This window comes from Uloborus diversus, chromosome 7 (genome assembly GCF_026930045.1).
Source record: "Uloborus diversus isolate 005 chromosome 7, Udiv.v.3.1, whole genome shotgun sequence".
Lineage (NCBI taxonomy): Eukaryota > Metazoa > Arthropoda > Arachnida > Araneae > Uloboridae > Uloborus > Uloborus diversus.
The window spans coordinates 157,434,559-157,453,505 of NC_072737.1; the positions used below are offsets into that span (position 1 = coordinate 157,434,559).

The 18,947-nt window shown below is 31.6% G+C and overlaps 1 protein-coding gene across 2 annotated transcripts in view; it reads left to right on the forward strand.

Moving 5' to 3' along the window:
- Positions 1 to 1,453: 1,453 nt before the first annotated feature.
- The window catches only part of LOC129226081 (SWI/SNF-related matrix-associated actin-dependent regulator of chromatin subfamily E member 1-like), a 32,583-nt gene continuing 15,089 nt past the window's right edge, over positions 1,454 to 18,947 (forward strand). For both annotated transcript variants that reach the window (XM_054860669.1, XM_054860671.1), the window contains exons 1-9: positions 1,454 to 1,584; positions 4,436 to 4,520; positions 5,692 to 5,747; positions 7,063 to 7,155; positions 8,508 to 8,582; positions 13,257 to 13,388; positions 15,995 to 16,070; positions 16,190 to 16,239; positions 17,773 to 17,836. In XM_054860669.1, the coding sequence (XP_054716644.1) occupies positions 4,457 to 4,520; positions 5,692 to 5,747; positions 7,063 to 7,155; positions 8,508 to 8,582; positions 13,257 to 13,388; positions 15,995 to 16,070; positions 16,190 to 16,239; positions 17,773 to 17,836 (610 nt within the window). In that variant the 5' untranslated portion in view covers positions 1,454 to 1,584; positions 4,436 to 4,456. The remainder of the gene's footprint in view (positions 1,585 to 4,435; positions 4,521 to 5,691; positions 5,748 to 7,062; positions 7,156 to 8,507; positions 8,583 to 13,256; positions 13,389 to 15,994; positions 16,071 to 16,189; positions 16,240 to 17,772; positions 17,837 to 18,947) is intronic.

An 18,947-nucleotide genomic window follows, 5' to 3' on the forward strand; every position in this document is an offset into this window, starting at 1 on the left:
CTGTGAGTCTAACTTCGGTGGTTTGCAAAATTTTTGAAACACTGATGAAAATTAAGATAGTAAATTTTCTAGAGACTAATAATCTATTGACTAGTTCTCAGTATGGCTTCAGGAAAGGTAAATCTTGTGCAACTAATTTATTACATTTCTATGACAAAGTTACCATGGCTTTGGACAATAAGAAGCCTGTAGATGTTGTTTACATTGATTTTCAAAAAGCTTTCGATAAGGTACCGCATGTTTCTCTACTTAGCAAATTAGCTGATATAGGAATAGGAGGGAAAACTTACATTAGGGTAAAAAACTGGCTGACCGGAGGAAACAAAGGGTAGTTGTAAGGGGAAATTATTCTAATTGGAGTGAGGTTTTAAGCGGGGTTCCTCAAGGATCAGTGTTAGGGCCTGTTTTGCTCATTGTTTTTATGAACGATATTCACAAAAATATTTCTGGAACATGAATTGTTTTGCTGATGATGTCAAAGTTATGGAGACTGTAGAAAATGAAGAACAAGCAAAACAGCTGCAAGAGGATCTAGATCATATTACGGAGTGGGCTGATAAATGGGGTATGGCTGTTAATGTTGGGAAATGTCAAGTGCTACATTTAGGGCATGGAAATAAGTGTACAAGTTATTATTTGCAAGGTTCAGTCATTAGTCAGGCAGACAAAGTTACTGATCTGTAGGTCTTAATAAGTCAGGATTTAAAGTTTAGCCAACAGTGCAGCATTGCTAGTAACAAGGCCAATAAGATGCTTGGGTTTATCAATAAATCTATTTCAAACAAATCTAAAGAAGTTCTTCTGCCCTTATATAGAAGTTTGGTAAGACCTCATTTGGAGTATGCTGTTCAGTTTTGGTCTCCTTATCTTAAGAAAGACATTAATGTATTGGAAAGTGTTCAAAGGTGAGCTACTAGGTTAATAAATGGACTTTCTCACTTAGACTATGATTCCAGGCTTAGAAGGCTAAAAATGTACAGTCTTGAGCAAAGAAGAGACCGTGGGGACATGATTCAGTTGTTTAAATTTATTAAAATGAAAGATGTTACGGGGCTGAAGTTTAGCACTGAAAACAGGACAAGGGGTCTTTGTTTTAAGCTATTTAAATCTCAGGCTAACATGGATGTTAGGAAAAATTATTATTTTAGCAGGATAGTGGAACCTTGGAACAGTTTACCGAAAGAGGTGGTAATGAGCAAGGGAGTAGATAGTTTTAAGAGGGCCATTGATCTTCACTGGGAATTGTAAATTGACTAGGACCAGTCTAGCTGGGCCCAGAGCCTGTTGCTGGTCGTCACTTTTGTATTTGTATTTGTATTTTCATATATAAAAAAGGAGACAAAGCGCTGAACACGAAGTCCTCAGTGAAGGAATACTCCCGCAAGAAAGCGAACGGAGGACGGATTTTTTTTTACCCTCCGGTTTTATCGCAGTAGGGAAACAACTCATCTTATTTTGGGTGCTTGTTGTTGTAATTTTGAAAAAGTGCAATTGTTTACTAAAATGTATTTGAATACATTTAATTTATTGCATTTAATTTTTTGAAATCAAGCATATTGAGCCGAAAGAGTTGTCTATTAAAAGGTAACAATTTATTTTTGATTATTTTGCTTACTTATTTGTGCTAATGATTTTAAAGATTCCCTTATAAAATGCTGTCTCTGTCAAATCGATTGCTTCCTTTCTCCTTTGTATTAAATCTAATTTGTTCTGACTCTGCTTTTTGTGCAAGACGTCACAAAAAGAAAATGTTGCTGCCTGAATTAAAAAATATTTCTTACAAATTCAGTTTTTAGACCTAGTATTATGTTCAAATGTTCTCCAACCTTTTTGTAGCGCTATGTACATAACTCGTAATTAAACTTTTTAGGGGGAAATCATTTTCATATTACGGGAGACCAAAAATAATTTGATCATACATGTTTGCAAGTGTTTTTCACATGAAGTTTTCAAAATCATTTTAACGATTAAGAAACTGGAATTATCTATAATCCAAAGAGGTACGAGGCAGGTTCCTTTTTTCGGTGTAGTGAAGGAGAACAGAAAACATTTTCAAACACACTATTGGGGAACAGAAAATGATTTTATCACACAATTTATATTATTTTAAAATTTGTTAACAATTATTTTTTTGGTTCTATTTCTGAAAGTTCTTGAACTTCATACTTCATTGAGAGGTATCATGTCATTGTCATTCTTTATTCCTTTGAATTTCATGCTGAAAAACTGAAATTGTATTTATAGTCACTAGATGTTAAATTTCTGATGTGGACAACTATTTTCGTGTGTTTTCAGAAAGTGTACTATTTAATATCTTATAAAAACATAATTCTCTTTATTTCCCATTTTTGATGACACAACAAAATAAATTATGCCAAATAGCCTACACATACAGAACATTGTAAGCTATACCCAGAAAATTTTGCCTTTTTAATTTTCTGCCGCCAGGCAGAAATCTTTCTTTTAAATCTCATCCGTAGGTATATGGCTTAGATTTTTTTACTAGACTGTGGCTTACATCAAACCTATAGCCATATAGAGTAAAAATTTACTCATTGTAATCTAGTGCTCATTAAGAGAAAGTTAGTAAAAAGATTCATAAATAGAGTCGACTCTCGATAACTCAAAGTTTAAGTGTTGAATATTCCTTTATCTCAAAGTTTTCATCGGGTCCCAAACTCTTGAGATGGTTGTTTAAACTTCCCGTAGCTTAAACTACCAATAACTCAAACATTTTAGCTGGTCTCCTGGGACTTTGGGTTATTGAGAGTTGACTGTATTTATTTTTTTTGCATAGAATCAAAGAAGTTGGTTAATTTTTTTTAAACTATTGTGTCTTTTTCTTGTGATAGTTGTTTGCAGGGGATAATCATAGCCCGAATTTCCACCCCTGGCTTTGAAAAAAGTTTTAAGTTTTTTCTACATATAAAAAGCCATTGAATATGTCGAAAGTTTGAAATTCTTCATATTTGTCATTATTGTTGTCACTTTCCATATTTTATTGATCTAACCATTTGCTTGAATTTGAACTACAATGTCCTCAGAAGTGATAGCATTGGCATCAACAAATATCTAATTTTCAAATGCTTCTCTATTTCACAATTTAAAAAAATTGATTGTCATCTCACTTGTTTTAAGACTTTGTTACTAAGTTCCATCAGGTATCGGTTCATAATTAATAACATTCAATCACTGCATTGAGAATTAACTACTCTAAAATTACTTAAAAATCAGCCAATAATGTACTCTTTTGAATACTTGCAGCACTGGTGTGTAGGGGGGCATTCTGGTGTTCTGGATGAACATTATAGAAGTCTGACAAGCCTTACTATCTATGTTACAAAACAATTTGAAATGTATTCAGCTGAATCAGATCGAAACTGCTGTAAAGAAACTGTTTTCTTTGAAAAATGTTACTAAGCAATTTGGAATGCATTCATCTTAATCAGGTCAAAATTGCTGTAAGGAAACTTTTTTTTTTGAAAAATGTTGCTAAGCAATTTGGAATGCATCTAGCTGAATCAGATCAAATCTGCTGTAAAGAAACTTTTTTTTGAAAAATGTTACTAAGCAATTTGGAATGCATCCAGCTTAATCAGGTTAAAACTGCTGTAAAGAAACTGCTTTCTTTGCAAAACTGTTCAATCCGGAATGTTTCTTGTCTCTCGTGTAAAATGAAAAAAAGTGGACTGAAATGGTTTGATACTAAATGCCTCGTTATATGTATAAGATAGTTATTAGAAAATTAACAAAAAACTTTTCAGAAGCGATTATAATGGGGTCGTTTCCAAAATTTAAGTATTTTTTCCTGAAAGAGCATGTTTAAAAACATAGGATCTGCCATTTTTAAAATTTATTTAAGTTCAATATTTAAAAAAAATTACTTAAATCGGTGCGCTTTCAATGTTTACACTTCTGTTGTGTGACATCACAAATGATGAAATGGCATTCAATGTTGCCATTCACAGAACAAAATATTTAATTTGCATCTTTACTCACGTGTATAGGCAACAATATGGTTGGTAACAAGCGTAGAGTGCAATTTTAATTCACTGCTTGATTATCATAACAAGGAAACGTAGTAGAAAGATGTGCCAAATTGCATCATTTGTGACGCCATAAAGACCACGCCTTGTCTGAAAAATCGGACATTTAAAAAAATTAATTAAAAAAGAAACTGTTGGGAAAATGAAAGTATTTTCTGGGTCCATGTAATTTTTTTTGTTCATTCTATCCATTTCAATGACTAAAAGTAGTACTTTTGACTGAAGGAAATCACCCCATTATATGAAAGCAGAAATTGGGGTAACTTCTACTTCTTATTCAATGGAACACTGTCAAATAAATCTGTAAAATAAGTTCAAAAAATTTTTTTTTCTTTGTTTTTTGAAATTTATTTGGCTTAATAACTTACTTTTATTTTTGCATTTTGTAGCGTTGCTGATCTCTTTTGAACATGGCTCTGCCTGCAAATTATAGACAAGCTCAAATTATTGCTGCACCATCTCCGAGTGCTCCACGTATGTATACATTTTTTTTTACTGCATGAATGTTTTGATACTTTTAAGAATTTATAACCTCATTCAATTCTTGCTAACTGTTTTTGAGATAGAATTATGTTCAAAAATCTTTTCAGCTCAAGTTAGTTTCCTGGTTTTTGTTAAATTTCAGAATTTTTTTAAAGAAGTGAAAGGTGTCTTCTGCCTAGAGTAATTTTTGTTGAGAATGTTATTCCATAGCATGATATTTTAAAAACTTTCAGAAATTTAAAACCATTCTTTTTATGCTAAGTGTCTCAAGATAGGATTCATTAAAGTTCAAAACTATCTTCTGCTAGAGTTAGTTTCCTGGGTTTTATGAAATTGCAGAAGATTTTTGAAAAAATGAAAAATGTCTTCTAGCTAGAATAATTGCTATTGAGAATGTTCTTTAGAAATAGCTCAGTGTTTGAAAACATTGGTGGTCCACTTGTCCGTGATCAGTGAAAACTGCTTTGAACCACCATGAAATAGAATCCAGTAGTCTGTGGAACTAGTGGTCAATCATTGTTATTTGCATTTTTATTTATTAGTTTTATGTATTTACAGTAATTTTGTCTGATTAAATTAAAATTTTTCTTATATGAATTTTAATTTTAAGCCAATTAGCTACATTATGAAGATTTTGTGAAAAATAAAATCTAATTAAGTGGTTAAGTAGACCAATCAATCTGTTTGTAGTCTAGTATATCTCCTTGCTTACTGGTTCACAGGACCAGCACTAGCATAGCCAGAAATATTTCTAGAGTTTTTTTTTTGATCAAAATTACCTTCTGCGGTTTTTTTTTGATCAAAATTACCTTATAGAGGGGTTTTTTGATCAAAAATATCTTCTGAAAGAGGTTTTTGATCAAAACAGCCCTCTCATATGCATAAATTACTGTATTTGAATTTAAATTTATGTTAAAACAATTATCTCTGGAGAAGGGAGGGTTTCAACCCCCCCCCCTCCGCTTTGCTGCACCACTGAGAGCCAGTGAGTTTTTCTTAAGATCTCAAACGCCGTCGCTTAATGTAACTAAAATTTCATTTTTTAAAAATCCTGCTCATAAGCATATGATGCTAACGTAAATAATATCATCTATCACTATATATTTCATTTATTTTCCTGTTTTTTCTCACAATGTATATCAACTACTTATTCCAATTGCAGAAAGACCACGTTCTCAGGGGTCAAACTCAAACTCTTCATCATCATCAAATCAAACAGTAAGAAATATTCTTTGACATTTTCATTGAAGAACATTATTTTTGTAATGTATATTGTGAAATTTGCTTACTGTGTCAAAACAATACAATCGGCTCTCTGTTTAACGACTTTCAAGGGACCACAAAAAATCGTTCTTAAGTAGAAAACGTCTTTAAATAGAATGCTTTTAACACTACAGTTTACCATCTGGGACCGTGAAAAGCCATTGTTAAATAGAGAAAGTGGTTAAACAGAGAGCCAACTGTACTTTGATTTATAATGAATGTTTGTAGAAACAGTTTTATATGCATTGTCAAAAGTTTAAAATATAGGGATGAAAACTTCTAAAAATCAGAATGAATTTTTCCAAAGTTTTTATTTTCTAATGTAATTATTTTTTATCAACTAGCATATTTTCTATCATTAAAAAAAAAAAAAAAAGTTTAATCTGATGGAGTATTAAATCCGATACATTACAAAAACATTCTAGACAACTTTAAAACTGACAAACATTTAGTTTAATTAAATTGTTCTCCCTGTTGCTTGTGTAATGTATGCATATGTATCCTTTCATTTTTCTTTTTTATTAAATTATATTATTACAAAAACTTTTTTTGCAGTTACTGCGCTCATAGTAGTAGAAAACCAATATCAGCTGTGCCAGATGGTGTCAATTTTCAACATCTGTCATTCATGATACAAAATGGCTAAATTTGTGATTTCTGTACTTTTGAGTGTGATTTCTACTCAAAAATTGCAATTTTAATTTCCAAAAATGTTCTTTAACCAGAATTAAATGACATTTCATTTCACAGTTTGTCATTGAAGGTAGAGCTTAATTTCTACCAAAAGAAGTGCAAGAGCCTTATAGTCCCCTCAACTTATTTTTACCCCCAACAAATAGCCCAAATTTTTTATACAATGTTAAAATGTGCATAAAATTGAACAGAAGTGCGGGAACTTAGCTGCCGTGAGCTCTATGCAAATTAAGCCCTAATTGAAGATTGCAAAAAAAAAAAAAATCACTTTTTGTATTTTACTGCTATCAAATGATGCAGCATTATAGCAATCACCATTCAAATGTCAATTAGTTTTGACTTTCTTCCAATCAGGGCACATGCATAGCACATGTGAATTTACACCAGCGGTTTTAATTTAGGTAATTTTTAAAGAAATATTAAAAGGCATGTGCATAAACATAAAGGAATAAATAATAATTTTCTCAAACTATAGAGTCTTTTAAATAAATTATTTAGAGGCTCTGTATTCAATTTGTTTCTTATGTTTTTGAGTTATAACCATGTAACTGCGATTAAAATTTTCCTTTTATTTCAGCCATCATCTAGTTCCAGCAGTCCATTTGTGCAGTCTTCTCATGGACATCCATCTTTTACTCCTGTAAAGCTTGGATCACGAGGATCAAGTGGTGTATGTATAATACATTTATATATGTATATATTTAGACAAGGTGGTAACACAACCTAAAAAACCTAAAAATCAAGAAATTCTCAGAAAATTTTAATTTCTGGAAAAAAAATCAGGGTATTTTTTTTTTTTTAATTTCTCAAAAAATCGGGGAAAATTATAATTTGCTGCAACTTTCATTGCAGCCACTCTACCACACTCAATAAAAAAGATTGTGTGCCAGACTTCTTCCAACATTTGATCTTAGAAATCATAAATAACATTCCACCAAATGATATCAAAATCTTTTCTAATGGTTGCAAAATTGATAGACAGGTGGGTAAGGGAAGTCTACATTGAAACCAGATATTCTATCAAGCAACAAATCATAGATTTCTGGTCTGTTTTTCATAGCAAAAACTATTAGCAATTGATGTGGGACTAAAAAAAATCAACTATGAAGACCCTCCTGGGTTACTTACAGACAGCCGCAGTTCCAGTCAACATCTCAGGAACTGAGTCTGCATGGCGAACAAAACCAGTTTATCCATCTTACAAAAAATAAAGTTCATTTCCATCCAGCACAATTCTTAATTCTCAAAAAAAAGGGGGGGGGGGTTTGATTTTACCTGTGGCGTGAAATTTCGTTCTGATTAATCGAGTTAGCTAGACTTCTATGTACAATTTGTATATCAGGAAGCAGTGGTGTTCTGTACCGGATGATTCCTTTTTTTCCGGGAAGGCCGGGTGACATTTTGTCGTATATAGTTTGAAGTTTGCTATTTTTCTTGTGCTAAGTATTTATTCTCATTATAATAAATAATATAAGCATAAAAATGTCTTATTAACCCTGCACTTGGATGGGGTTGCTTGCTACCCCCCTCCATTGCTCAACTCAAAGATCCTTAGAGGCTCTTTGTGTTTGATCTGTTCAACCAAGTATAAATGTACAATATGCTTGGTTGTTGGGTTATCACCAAAGCACCTCTGAACTCGATCCAATTAAGTAATATTGTCCTGAAGATAAGTTGCTCAATACTGGCCTGCTCTAACCAAGGCCTTACCTAACATGGGTGCAGTGGAGAGTTATTTGTAATTGATCCTTTTATAAATCTTGGCATACTGTTGAACTTTCACTGTTGTTCCAAAAAGTGCTGATTTTTGTTAATAAATTACAACAAAAAAGTTTCTAGTTAGCTTGAATTAGCTTGAACCACATCAGTTTTAATATTTTTTAAATGGGAAAAAAATGTTTAAAGAATATATTTTCTTGTTTTCATAGTTCAAACTAAAATGTATACTAATTTAATATGTATTTTATTTATAATATTTTCCAATTTGTATTTCTGTTATATTAGCTTCCTTTATATTTTCAGGCCGATAGCCGTGTGCCCAAGCCTCCGAAACCTCCGGATAAGCCTTTAATGCCATACATGAGATACAGCAGAAAGGTATTTTTTTAAAAAATATATTTGGAATTCATTACTTTGAGAACAAAAATGTTTTTTGTGTATGCATAGCTAAATTTTAATAAAAACTGACCTTGAACTCAGTAGCTGAAGCTGAGTTCAAGGGCAGTGATGGTGTAAATGTTGCCAGGAAAAATGGAAACAATGAAAATCTTAAGTTTGAAGAACCAAATAAAGCCTGACCATAAACAGTTGACCCTTCGCTCTGCAATGTTTCAGAAGTGTCCATTTCTTGAAGGGGCAATACGAAGAGGAAAGTTGAAGAACGAAATTGGCAAGTGCGTTATTGGCTTTAGAGCTTGAAAATATCACTTTGAAATTTAAGAAATTAGCCAAAGAGGTAAAACATTTCAATTTTGTGCGGTCAATGCAATGTCTCATAGACAGGTTACATCCTACATAAGTGGGCAGGTCTTGGTTTAACCTCTTTCAGCAGCCATTGGTGAGAGAAAACAATGCTTCCTATAATTAATTTGAATTGAAAACTGGCTAGAGTAGAGTTGCAATAAAAAATGCATATCTTGTCAGTTTCACTTTTTCGCCAACTCAAGGCAGTTATTTCTTTTAAAACTTCAAAACCAAAAAATTCCTGAGGGCGGTCAAGCCCTGACCCTTCCTGCAACGTGATTTGAGATAGTATAAAATGCATAATTAGGACATCAGCTTTGAACGTTTAAAATCCCCATCTCATCCAATTCTCCAAAAATAGCTTAAAGTTGGGTTTTTGAAACTTAAATTAACACTTCAATTTCGGAAAATTTCCTTGATCAGTTCCGACCCCCTAATGTCACCAACGAAAGTGTAAAACTGATTTTGAAAAAAAAAAAAAAAAAATCTGGAGGGAGTTTCAAGTATCTTTTCTATAAGCAATACTAAAATTTGCTTAAATTTCCAAATTTTGACTTAACTTTCGGAATTTTTTCGGTGGGGCTCTGAATTCCTTCTTTTTTTTTGCAAGACAAATAAGGAAAAAAAAGGTTTCTTTTCTTCTTTATTAAAATCTGATTAAAATACTTTTGACTCTTTAATGTATTATGATTAAAGTGAAAAACCAATGTAAATAAAGCACAAATTCTGAAGAAAATACAGCAAACAGCTTATAGCTATTTCAAGGCTGCAATGGAACCTTTTCGTCAAAATAGTCAACGTCGTACAAAAAGCTCCCCAACACAACCAGAAAGTTGTGAGAGAACTGACTTAATGTATTAACCATTTCCCATCAAAAGGGTGGCAAATTGAGGAACCGCCCCGGTCGGCAGAAAGTGTAGCTATGGCACTGTACTGAGAGAAAAACCTCTGCCTTGCCATTATAAAGTAATGAAATATGAATTTTTGTGAATTAGAGTTCATTTATTCCAAAATGTTTGACCACAATTAGTCTCCACCTGCAAAAAGAAATAAATTAATTATCTTAATGTGACAGTTATATATATGAATGTGACATAAGCAACTACATTAAAAGTCCCAATTTTACTAAATTTTTTTTTCTTTGTTTCGCAACAGTCCCATTTTTTCATATTTGGGTATTGTAAACGAAATTTGATTGTTATTTGATGCAATTTTTTCTATAGTTCATTTCAATCTAAGTTGGCACTGAAGGGAAGGCTAGGCGAGCCGAATTGCAGCCGTTGTCAAGGAAACGAGGTTACTCTGCGTAGGGTGCGTGCCAGTCAGCGGCGCGACTTGCCGAATTTGGTGAGGGAAAAAAAATAATTTAAAATACCAAGAACAAAACAACTATCCTTGAAGTTTTCAAAGAAATTAGATTTGTCTCAAATATATTTCATCATATTTTTATCACAAATGCAAGGCTGTGAGTGGGATTTCATTTTACAGTGGCGGAGAGCTATCGGTCACAAAGTAATTAACAAATAATTCTGAATGATTAAAAAATTAGCAGAAAAACAAATGAAAAGTCATAATTAAAAGAAGGTAATATGCTCTGACAGACACATACTCTGTCACTGGTGATTTCTTCGTTCGCTGATAAAAAGCATGTGCCCACTCGTGAAAATACTGACCATCCAGTATATATATCATCTATTTCAAAAGAAAAGATAAGACGACTGAAGTTAAAATAGGTAAGGAGAACATTAGTACAATAGCTGTGGACATTTGCCATGGTAATAATGGGTACCAAAGGCATTGAAAAGAACCGCATTCTTTCAGAAGTATAAGAAATGAAAAACTATGAGGCATGTTCTCCAAAGCGCATCTTCATTTTTCTACTGGAGATTAAAGTACATCAACAAGCCTTTAGCGAAAAAAGAAATGTAAATTTTCAATCCTTGCCTGCAATTTTATTAGTTTGTTAAGAAGTGGATCTTTTACCCTGCCTCTGGCATGGAAATGGTATTCATATGTGCCTCCTGTTATCCATACCTTACGTATATATAAATCTATAGCTTCTTTACAACTTGTGCTTTCAGAAAAAATGTCTAAATTAAACTGAAATTGCCATTTAAAAAATAAAACTTAGCTTTCGGGACAAAATTGATTGCATATTTGAAATAATCGGCATCCTTTGTTACCCCCCACATTCTTTACTTCTGTTTTGAATAACTTCTCTTTAATTTTTCACATGCACTCGACTTGCTCTCTGGAGTTGAGAAAAGCATCCTAAGTTCGTTTAAATCTTTGCAACAAAAAAGGAACTCTTAATATTTATAGATTATTTTCCATAATCCCGCTGATTAAAAAATCCAACTGTGCCAATGCCAACCATTTCTACGGAATTTGGAAAAGGTGCCATTCTGTCTTTTTATACATATGTATATAAATCAAAGAAGTTCCTATGTGCAGAAAAGTAAAAGAAAATGTAACAATGTTAAATCGTTCAAAAGAGAACTACAGACACCTATTTTCAGGTTTCAAGAAGACCCTTTGTCATCGAAAAAAAAAAGATTGTGCTCACTTTTCTGCATAAAAACTGGGTGTTTCTTGAAACCCCAAAACACGTGTCTGCAATTCTCGGAATATTTGTGTAACTCATGGTTGTTTTATTATCTAAAATAATATACTTCAACCCTGTATAGGCGTTTTCATTTGATACACCCTAGTAATAACGGTAAAAATCAAAGACTAAATAACCAGTTTGGGGGGGGGGGGGGAAGATTGCCCTTTTAAAAAAATTCTATTCAAATAAAAAACTTTACAAACAATTACCTATTACTGCATTCCGGAGCTTATAGAAGATATTCATTTTGAATTTTTCAAAAAGAAAAAAAAAAGGTCGATTTTTAAGCTCAACTTATTTATGAAAAAAGTTAAAAATAATAAACGAGAATGCATCGAGGTTTGTGCAAATAGAAAAGTTATAGCTCTCAATTTTACGTGACTGAAAGTATATGATTAACCCCGAAACTCAATTTATTAAAAATTATTTTACTTACCTTAGCGTAGTTAATGTAGCCAGCCTACTTTATAGGTATACTTTGGGAGTGAGTAAATTTACTTCCTATAAAAAATTAATTTAAGACAGGGGGTTCTAAACCTGGAGGGGGTGGGGCGAATTTATTTCGTATTTCGAGGGAGATGTGTATGTTTCAAATTTAAAATGAAAAAGTAAAACTTTTTCATCCAGCAGTTCATCATTGCAATAGTATTGTAATAGTTCATCATTTGTAATAGTGTATCTGTACATACGTGTGATCATTATTTTTTATTTTTCTTCCTCCATAAACTTGTCAAACGATCCAAAAAAAAAGTCTTTTGCCGTAGCAAGGATTTGTACACAACAAGTATTCGTTACATTCAAACAAAATTCGGGTTTCTTTCATTTTTGCACAATAATTTTCTTGAAGTTTGGGCTCATTATGTAAGAAACGATAGGTATTTAAAACTACCAAGTAAATAAATCTCAAATTCAAAGAAAAAAAATCCCAGTGTATTTGTCATTGCAGCAAGTAAATAATTGAAAACTAATATTTTCATTTCATTTTTTATTTCTTACTCACGAAAACTGTTTTTAAAAATGTATTCAATTGCTTGGAAATAACGATGGAAAGCATAAATGAGAAAACAGACCAGGCGGAAATTCTTTGACCACAATGTGGAGAGTTCATTCAGGAGTGATAATGACAATCAGATGTTTTTCCTTGGGCGATGCGAAGTGGGGAGAAACGAGTTCTGGGGGGTTTGCTTGTCCACAGGAAACCCGCCAAGGTTAACCTTGAAAACTGAAGTCTTCGCCAAGACAGAAGTCGAGTTACGGCGCTTTAATTTTCCTTTCATAATCAAACTCTTACAAATTAAGTATATTTAACATACAACAACTTCAACTATATGTCTCAACCACATACATTCTCTATTTTTTTTCACATCATTTGTGAATTTACACCCGTTTAAACCTCCAAATTTACTAGAACTACTTCTCATCGCGCACATCTCGTACCTTTCCCTTCAGTGCCAACTTAGATTGGAACATACTATAAAAGACAAATTTATCTACTAAATAATTCCATGGAATCTCACACTGTTTTTTTTTTTTTTTTTCAAATGCATCTATTAGAATCAAACTTCTATTTTTATTAAAGTGAAATTATATGCACTATTCATTTATGATAAGATTTTGTTTGAATTTGATTTATAGACTTGAATTTTGTCTGTTGTCCTAGTATTCAAATAAAATGTACATATACTGTGTTCGTTTTGTAGGTATGGGATCAAGTCAAAGCTCAAAATCAGGATTTAAAGCTATGGGAGATAGGAAAAATCATAGGGCAAATGTGGAGAGAGTTGCCTGATGAATCGAAGCAAGAGTATGTTGATGATTACGAGGCAGAAAAGGTAAACTGAGCTATTGTTCATAAAGTTGTTTGTTTGACATACTTACATCTAATATCTATTTATCTATCACTACTTTTTTTCCCATCCAACAACATTTTAGACTAAGACTTGCACAAGAATTAGCAAGTTCTTCCCATCTTAGGGAAGAACCATCTCAGATTATTAATGGTTTTATTCACCACCTGACTTAAATCTCTGTCCAACACCTAAACCATAGATAGAAGCTTTTTATTGGCTAAAGAAGTCTTCAATCCAAAGGCATAAAGTATTAAGAAATGGAGTGAAAGCGTTAAAAAAAAAGTAGTAGAAATGATTTTTTGTTTTCCAATATTCATGCAGTAGCGTATTAAATGTAACAAAGTTTTTTGCTGATGTGATTTATTTAATATCAAGACCATCATAGCTCATATAAAAATTGAAATGAGAAAATAAAATTAACATATTATGTGCATTATATGTTGAGTTCAATCCTTACCAAAATTCATGTGCATACCCCTCCCTTCCATTGAGCTACAAACTGTAAAAAATACTGATTTTAGAATTAAATTTTTACCATTAAAATTATTTGAAGGAAAAGAAAATACGACTTATTTTTTGTCCCTAACAGGTTTGCAAATTTTTGAAAGTAGGGTAGACCGGGGTACGTTTACTTCACGGGGTACGTTTTACTTTTGCCCTTTTTTCAAATTGAATTATAACTGGAGTCATAACAGATTATAACTGGAGTCTATAACAGTCACAACAGATAGATGCTGCTGCCTAGCACATATTCTCACAAGTTTTGAGCATCAGTCGAGCATCGGTTTAGCATGCAGAAATAATAATCTGTTTTCTACCAAGTTGAGTAAGTTTTGAGTTGAACGTTTTTAAGCTTATCGTGAATAAATAATTCTTAGTTAATTAAGAACAAATAAAAATTAACAGAATTTTATCCTTTTTTGAGAATTGTACTTCTATGAACGGAAATGTTATGAAATTTTTTTTTTCACGTTAAAAATAAATCCAAACTTGGAGATGGGGCAAGTTTATGCATTGACGTCGGAGCACCTTTACGCACGTTCTTACGGTGTTTTACTTCTAAATGTGCCCTGACGTTTTTTTTCTGTTCCCAACTGTCTCAAACCTTTTTATTATTTTCAGGATGTTTCGTTTTGAAAATAACCATTACTTTTTTATTGAAATACAAACTCATATCTTATAGGTTACAACCATGTAGTGTTGTCTTCATGCCCATTCAGCTTGTACTTTATATACTATTCAGTCCATAATAAATTTGCTTTATTTTAACGATGGTAAGGCATTATGTTTAAAACACTAACAGAACCACATTAGGTGTTAAAATAAGAAAACAACGATAAAATTAAAAAATTTAAAAAACCCCGACTGAGTCGCAACTGTAGAATCAAGAGGGAAAACAGAAAATCCTTTTAAAAGCCTTATATTATTAAAAATCAATGTCAAGTGTTTTATTTGCTATTAAATAGAAACTGGCAACAGATAAAATTTTTAAAGCATTGCTTTTAATTTCCTTGTTGGCTAACAAGAAATTCGGCTATCAATCGCATGAATAAAGGCTTAACAGTTATTAAAATCTGCTTTAAAAAAAGGTTACAATTCAAATTCTATGAAACATGGAAGTTCCAAGCACTTTCTATCACACGCAAAAAAAATTCTCTTTATTTTGGTATTAAATTTTACAATTTTTAACTATGCTTTCACTGCAAAAATAGCAAAAAACCTTTTAGAGGTTTTTAATTAATATTATCGGTAATTAGTGTCATCCAAAGATGCAACCTAGCTAAGAACACTCGATCAACTGTCCTTTCGACCAAATTTTTTTTTTGTCAAAATCGGACCATCCGTTTAGGCGCTAGAGTGCCACAGACAGACACACAGACACATCAAACTTATAACCCCCTTCCTTTGTGTGTCGGGGATTAATAAATATGCGTAAACGTGTGTCCGGTGCAAGTTTACGCAACCGACTCGGACTCAAAAATAATTTTTTTTAATGGTTAAAGACACAAACTGAGCAAAAACTAATATACCAATTTTGACTCCATTAACTGCTTCATAAAATCGCCATGTCTAAAATTCCCTAAGTTAAAACATAAAAATTAGAAAATTCATTGAAAAAAATCAGTGTAAACATGCCCCCCGGTCTCTCCTACTCAGAAAGTTTTTAAGTAATCATAAATCCTTTCTAATCTGATTCAAAAATCTGCACAGATTATGTATCTTTTCATTTTTATTTTGATCTTTATCAATTTAGAAAATATGCAGGATTAAAAATATCCTTGAATTTTGGTAAAAACATAAATTTTGTTTTTAGATACAGTTTATCTGAAAAAGAATTCTTAAGAAACACTTTTTCAAAAGTTGATTTTTATTTCTTTGGGCATTTATTTCCAGATATAAATGTAAAATTAATAAATAGAAGTAAAAGTAAGCAATACTAAAAACAATTATCATTTCATATTTAATGACATTTTGTAAAGTACCCAAATTCACATGAAAAATGTTATCAACAATTTCATCAATACATTATTGTTTTATCTTTAAAAAACTGAGGGCATTTTTGTTAACACAATTGTTTTCTTGTTTAGATTGAATACAATGAAGCTCTTAAATCTTATCATAATTCTCCAGCATACCAAGCGTGGGTTGCAGCTAAAGTGAGAGGTAGTTAATTATTTCATTTTTGTGAGACCTACCATAAATTTTAAAGCTTAAGTTAAAATTTAAAAGACTTTGTAAGGGAATTGTAGTAATTAATTGTTCTGTTTTAATTTTTCCTTAAGCCCAACAAGCTGCTGAAGAAAGGGAAGCTCTTGAACGTAGTCCAGCTGCAGTAAGTTCTTGCAAATGAGATTTTTATTATAAATTCTGTTGAAATTAACTTTAAAACACAATGTTTTAGACTTAATAATTTTTATGTATAAATGAAAAAATGTGTCTGTATCATATCCAACAAAGAAAAGTTTAAAGTTGTATATTTTATAAACTGAAAATGTCAAATTTTTGACGCAATGATTTCTTGTTGTTGTACCTGCTAAGAGAGAACTTTTAATGCATACAAGTTCTTTTTCTCTCATCTGTTTCCTGGCAATATTTAACATGTTGATTTAAAAAGCAATTTAAGCCCTTATGTGCTGCTTCATGATTGTTTTAAATTTGAGCATAAGTGAAAATTTACATGACTAGTCAGAGTGATTAAAAGTAGTTTTATGTGACCCCTCTGTCAAGTATTAAAGTATTTGTATCAAATTGCAGTAAACTACTGGTTATACCGAAAAACCTTTTAAAAAATTATTTTCAGTTTGATACATTCAAAATATTTAAATCCAGAGCTTTCAAAGGACACCAAATTTATGTTTCTAGGCAGATTAAAAGTAACTCATTTTAAACATTACTGGGGCAGCAATGTGTTAAAATGTACGTACAATTTTACTTTCAAACATGATTTTCTCAAAAGGTCAATTTTAAAGACTCGCATTCCTTTTTCTTGAAAACTACTTTACATATTACTTTGAAATCTTTTCTCTACATTTTGTTTATGCATTTATAATTGTATTAAAGTGAAATTTTTGCTTTGGAACTCGCACTACATAAAGAAATAATACAATTACATTAAAACTTGCATGGAAATATTTTTACATTTTTCAAATTTGTTCCTTCAAAAAAAAGAACAGAGAGGAGTGGAATTAAACAATAAAGAAATAAAATTAATATACGACAAAAAATGAATGAATAAGTAAGGGGAATTAAGTAATAAGTAAGTGAATTAATTAATGAATACATAAGTGGTTTAATAAATGAATGAAGGAGTAAATGAACTATTTCACTTTGCCCAGCATGCACTTGACACATTGGATTAAACATTTAAAATCAAAACATGCTTAATATTAACTAAATAAGTTCTGCACTGGACATAAGTAGATCTTAATTAATACTTAAGATGTTAATTAGAAAACTTTATCATCTTTTAATTAAAAAAATATTTTTGATTAACCACAAAACAATACAATAAGTGTATTAAATTTTGAAAATGACTGATATTATTTATCTTTGATCTATATAGCTACTGATTTTTTGACAGATATCAACTATATTTAAGAAACTAGTTCAAATATTGTTAGAAAGGTGGCGCTGGTGACTGAAAAATATTTTACCATTTCACTTTGCCCCATATTTCCCTACTAAGTGTACTGTTTACAAACACAAGGAACAGTTTCCAGAGTATAATTTTGGCGTTAAAAGAAATAATATTTTAATTTTCTTTAGAATTGGTTTTGCTGGCACTACCACTGTATGCCCCGAAAATGTATTCAGTAGGATTTTTAATGTGTGTTTATAAGTTCATAACCAACTGTAATATTTTCAGTCTCTTATTGCACCTCAAAAGATGGATGGAAAAATGTGCATTCAGCCTGCTGAAGATGATGATGGTATGTGATTTAAATTTCTATAGGGATCTTTACTTATTTTCAGTTGATGAAATATATCAATGAGTTTGCGATTGCAACAAAACTGTTAGTTTACAGGGCTCTGGCCAGAGGATATTTGGGTCCGTTAACGGACCCTTCACAAAAATCTGATCAACCAAAACGGACCTTTCACAAAATCCCGATCTATCAAAACGGACCTTTCACAAAATCCGGATCAACCAAAACGGACCCTTCACAAAATTCTGATAAACAAGAACGGATCTTTCACAAATTGTTTATTGAAAGAGCAAATCTGAAAGCAAAATAACGCATATTAAACCGATAATTTTTGGAACCTTTTTTAAAGTCAAATTAGAGGGATTAGCTTATACATAATCTGCTAATATTGTAAAGAAAAAAATCGGCACTCTTGTGATGCTCCTGCAAGTGATAAATTGCAACTGCAAAATAAATATGATGCTTGTTTTTTGTTTCTTGGAAAGAAATTAACAGCTGAAAATAAGTTTGGTTTTAAATAACTTTGTTTGTTTTATCACAGCTAATTAGCAGCAGTGTTGTTGTAAACTTTTCTGAAAAGGCATTGGTAAGCACTTTTCTCCCCCCTGATGATTTAATAAACAATAATAATATATATCAGCGAAATGAACTTAGAACTGCAATAAGGGTGGGGGAAAAAATATGAACGCTTTAGATAAGGTTACCAACTTCAAAACTATCCCCATTAGCTTCTGGTGTTAAACTTGATTAGAAAATATTCTCATCATTTTACCAGCTTGTCAATATTTGCGTTTTTATGGTGCTGTGCAATGTTTAACTGTTATTTTGGGAGATGATTATATGGGTTTGATTTTTTGATGCTAACAAGGACGATTAACTTTAAACTGTCTTACTTGCTGTTTTTTTATTTAGATGTCTACATTTTGAGAATACAATCTTTTAACATCCAATATAAGAATCATGTTTTGTTCTTTTTTCAAGCTAACATCGCTTTATTAGGATGCAAATAAATGAAAAGTCTCTATTTTTGTTAGAACACGCATTTCATGTTTTTAAAGCAAAATTCTATTTTCTTTTATGAGTCAAAAATTAAAATGCTGAATCGATGGTTTAA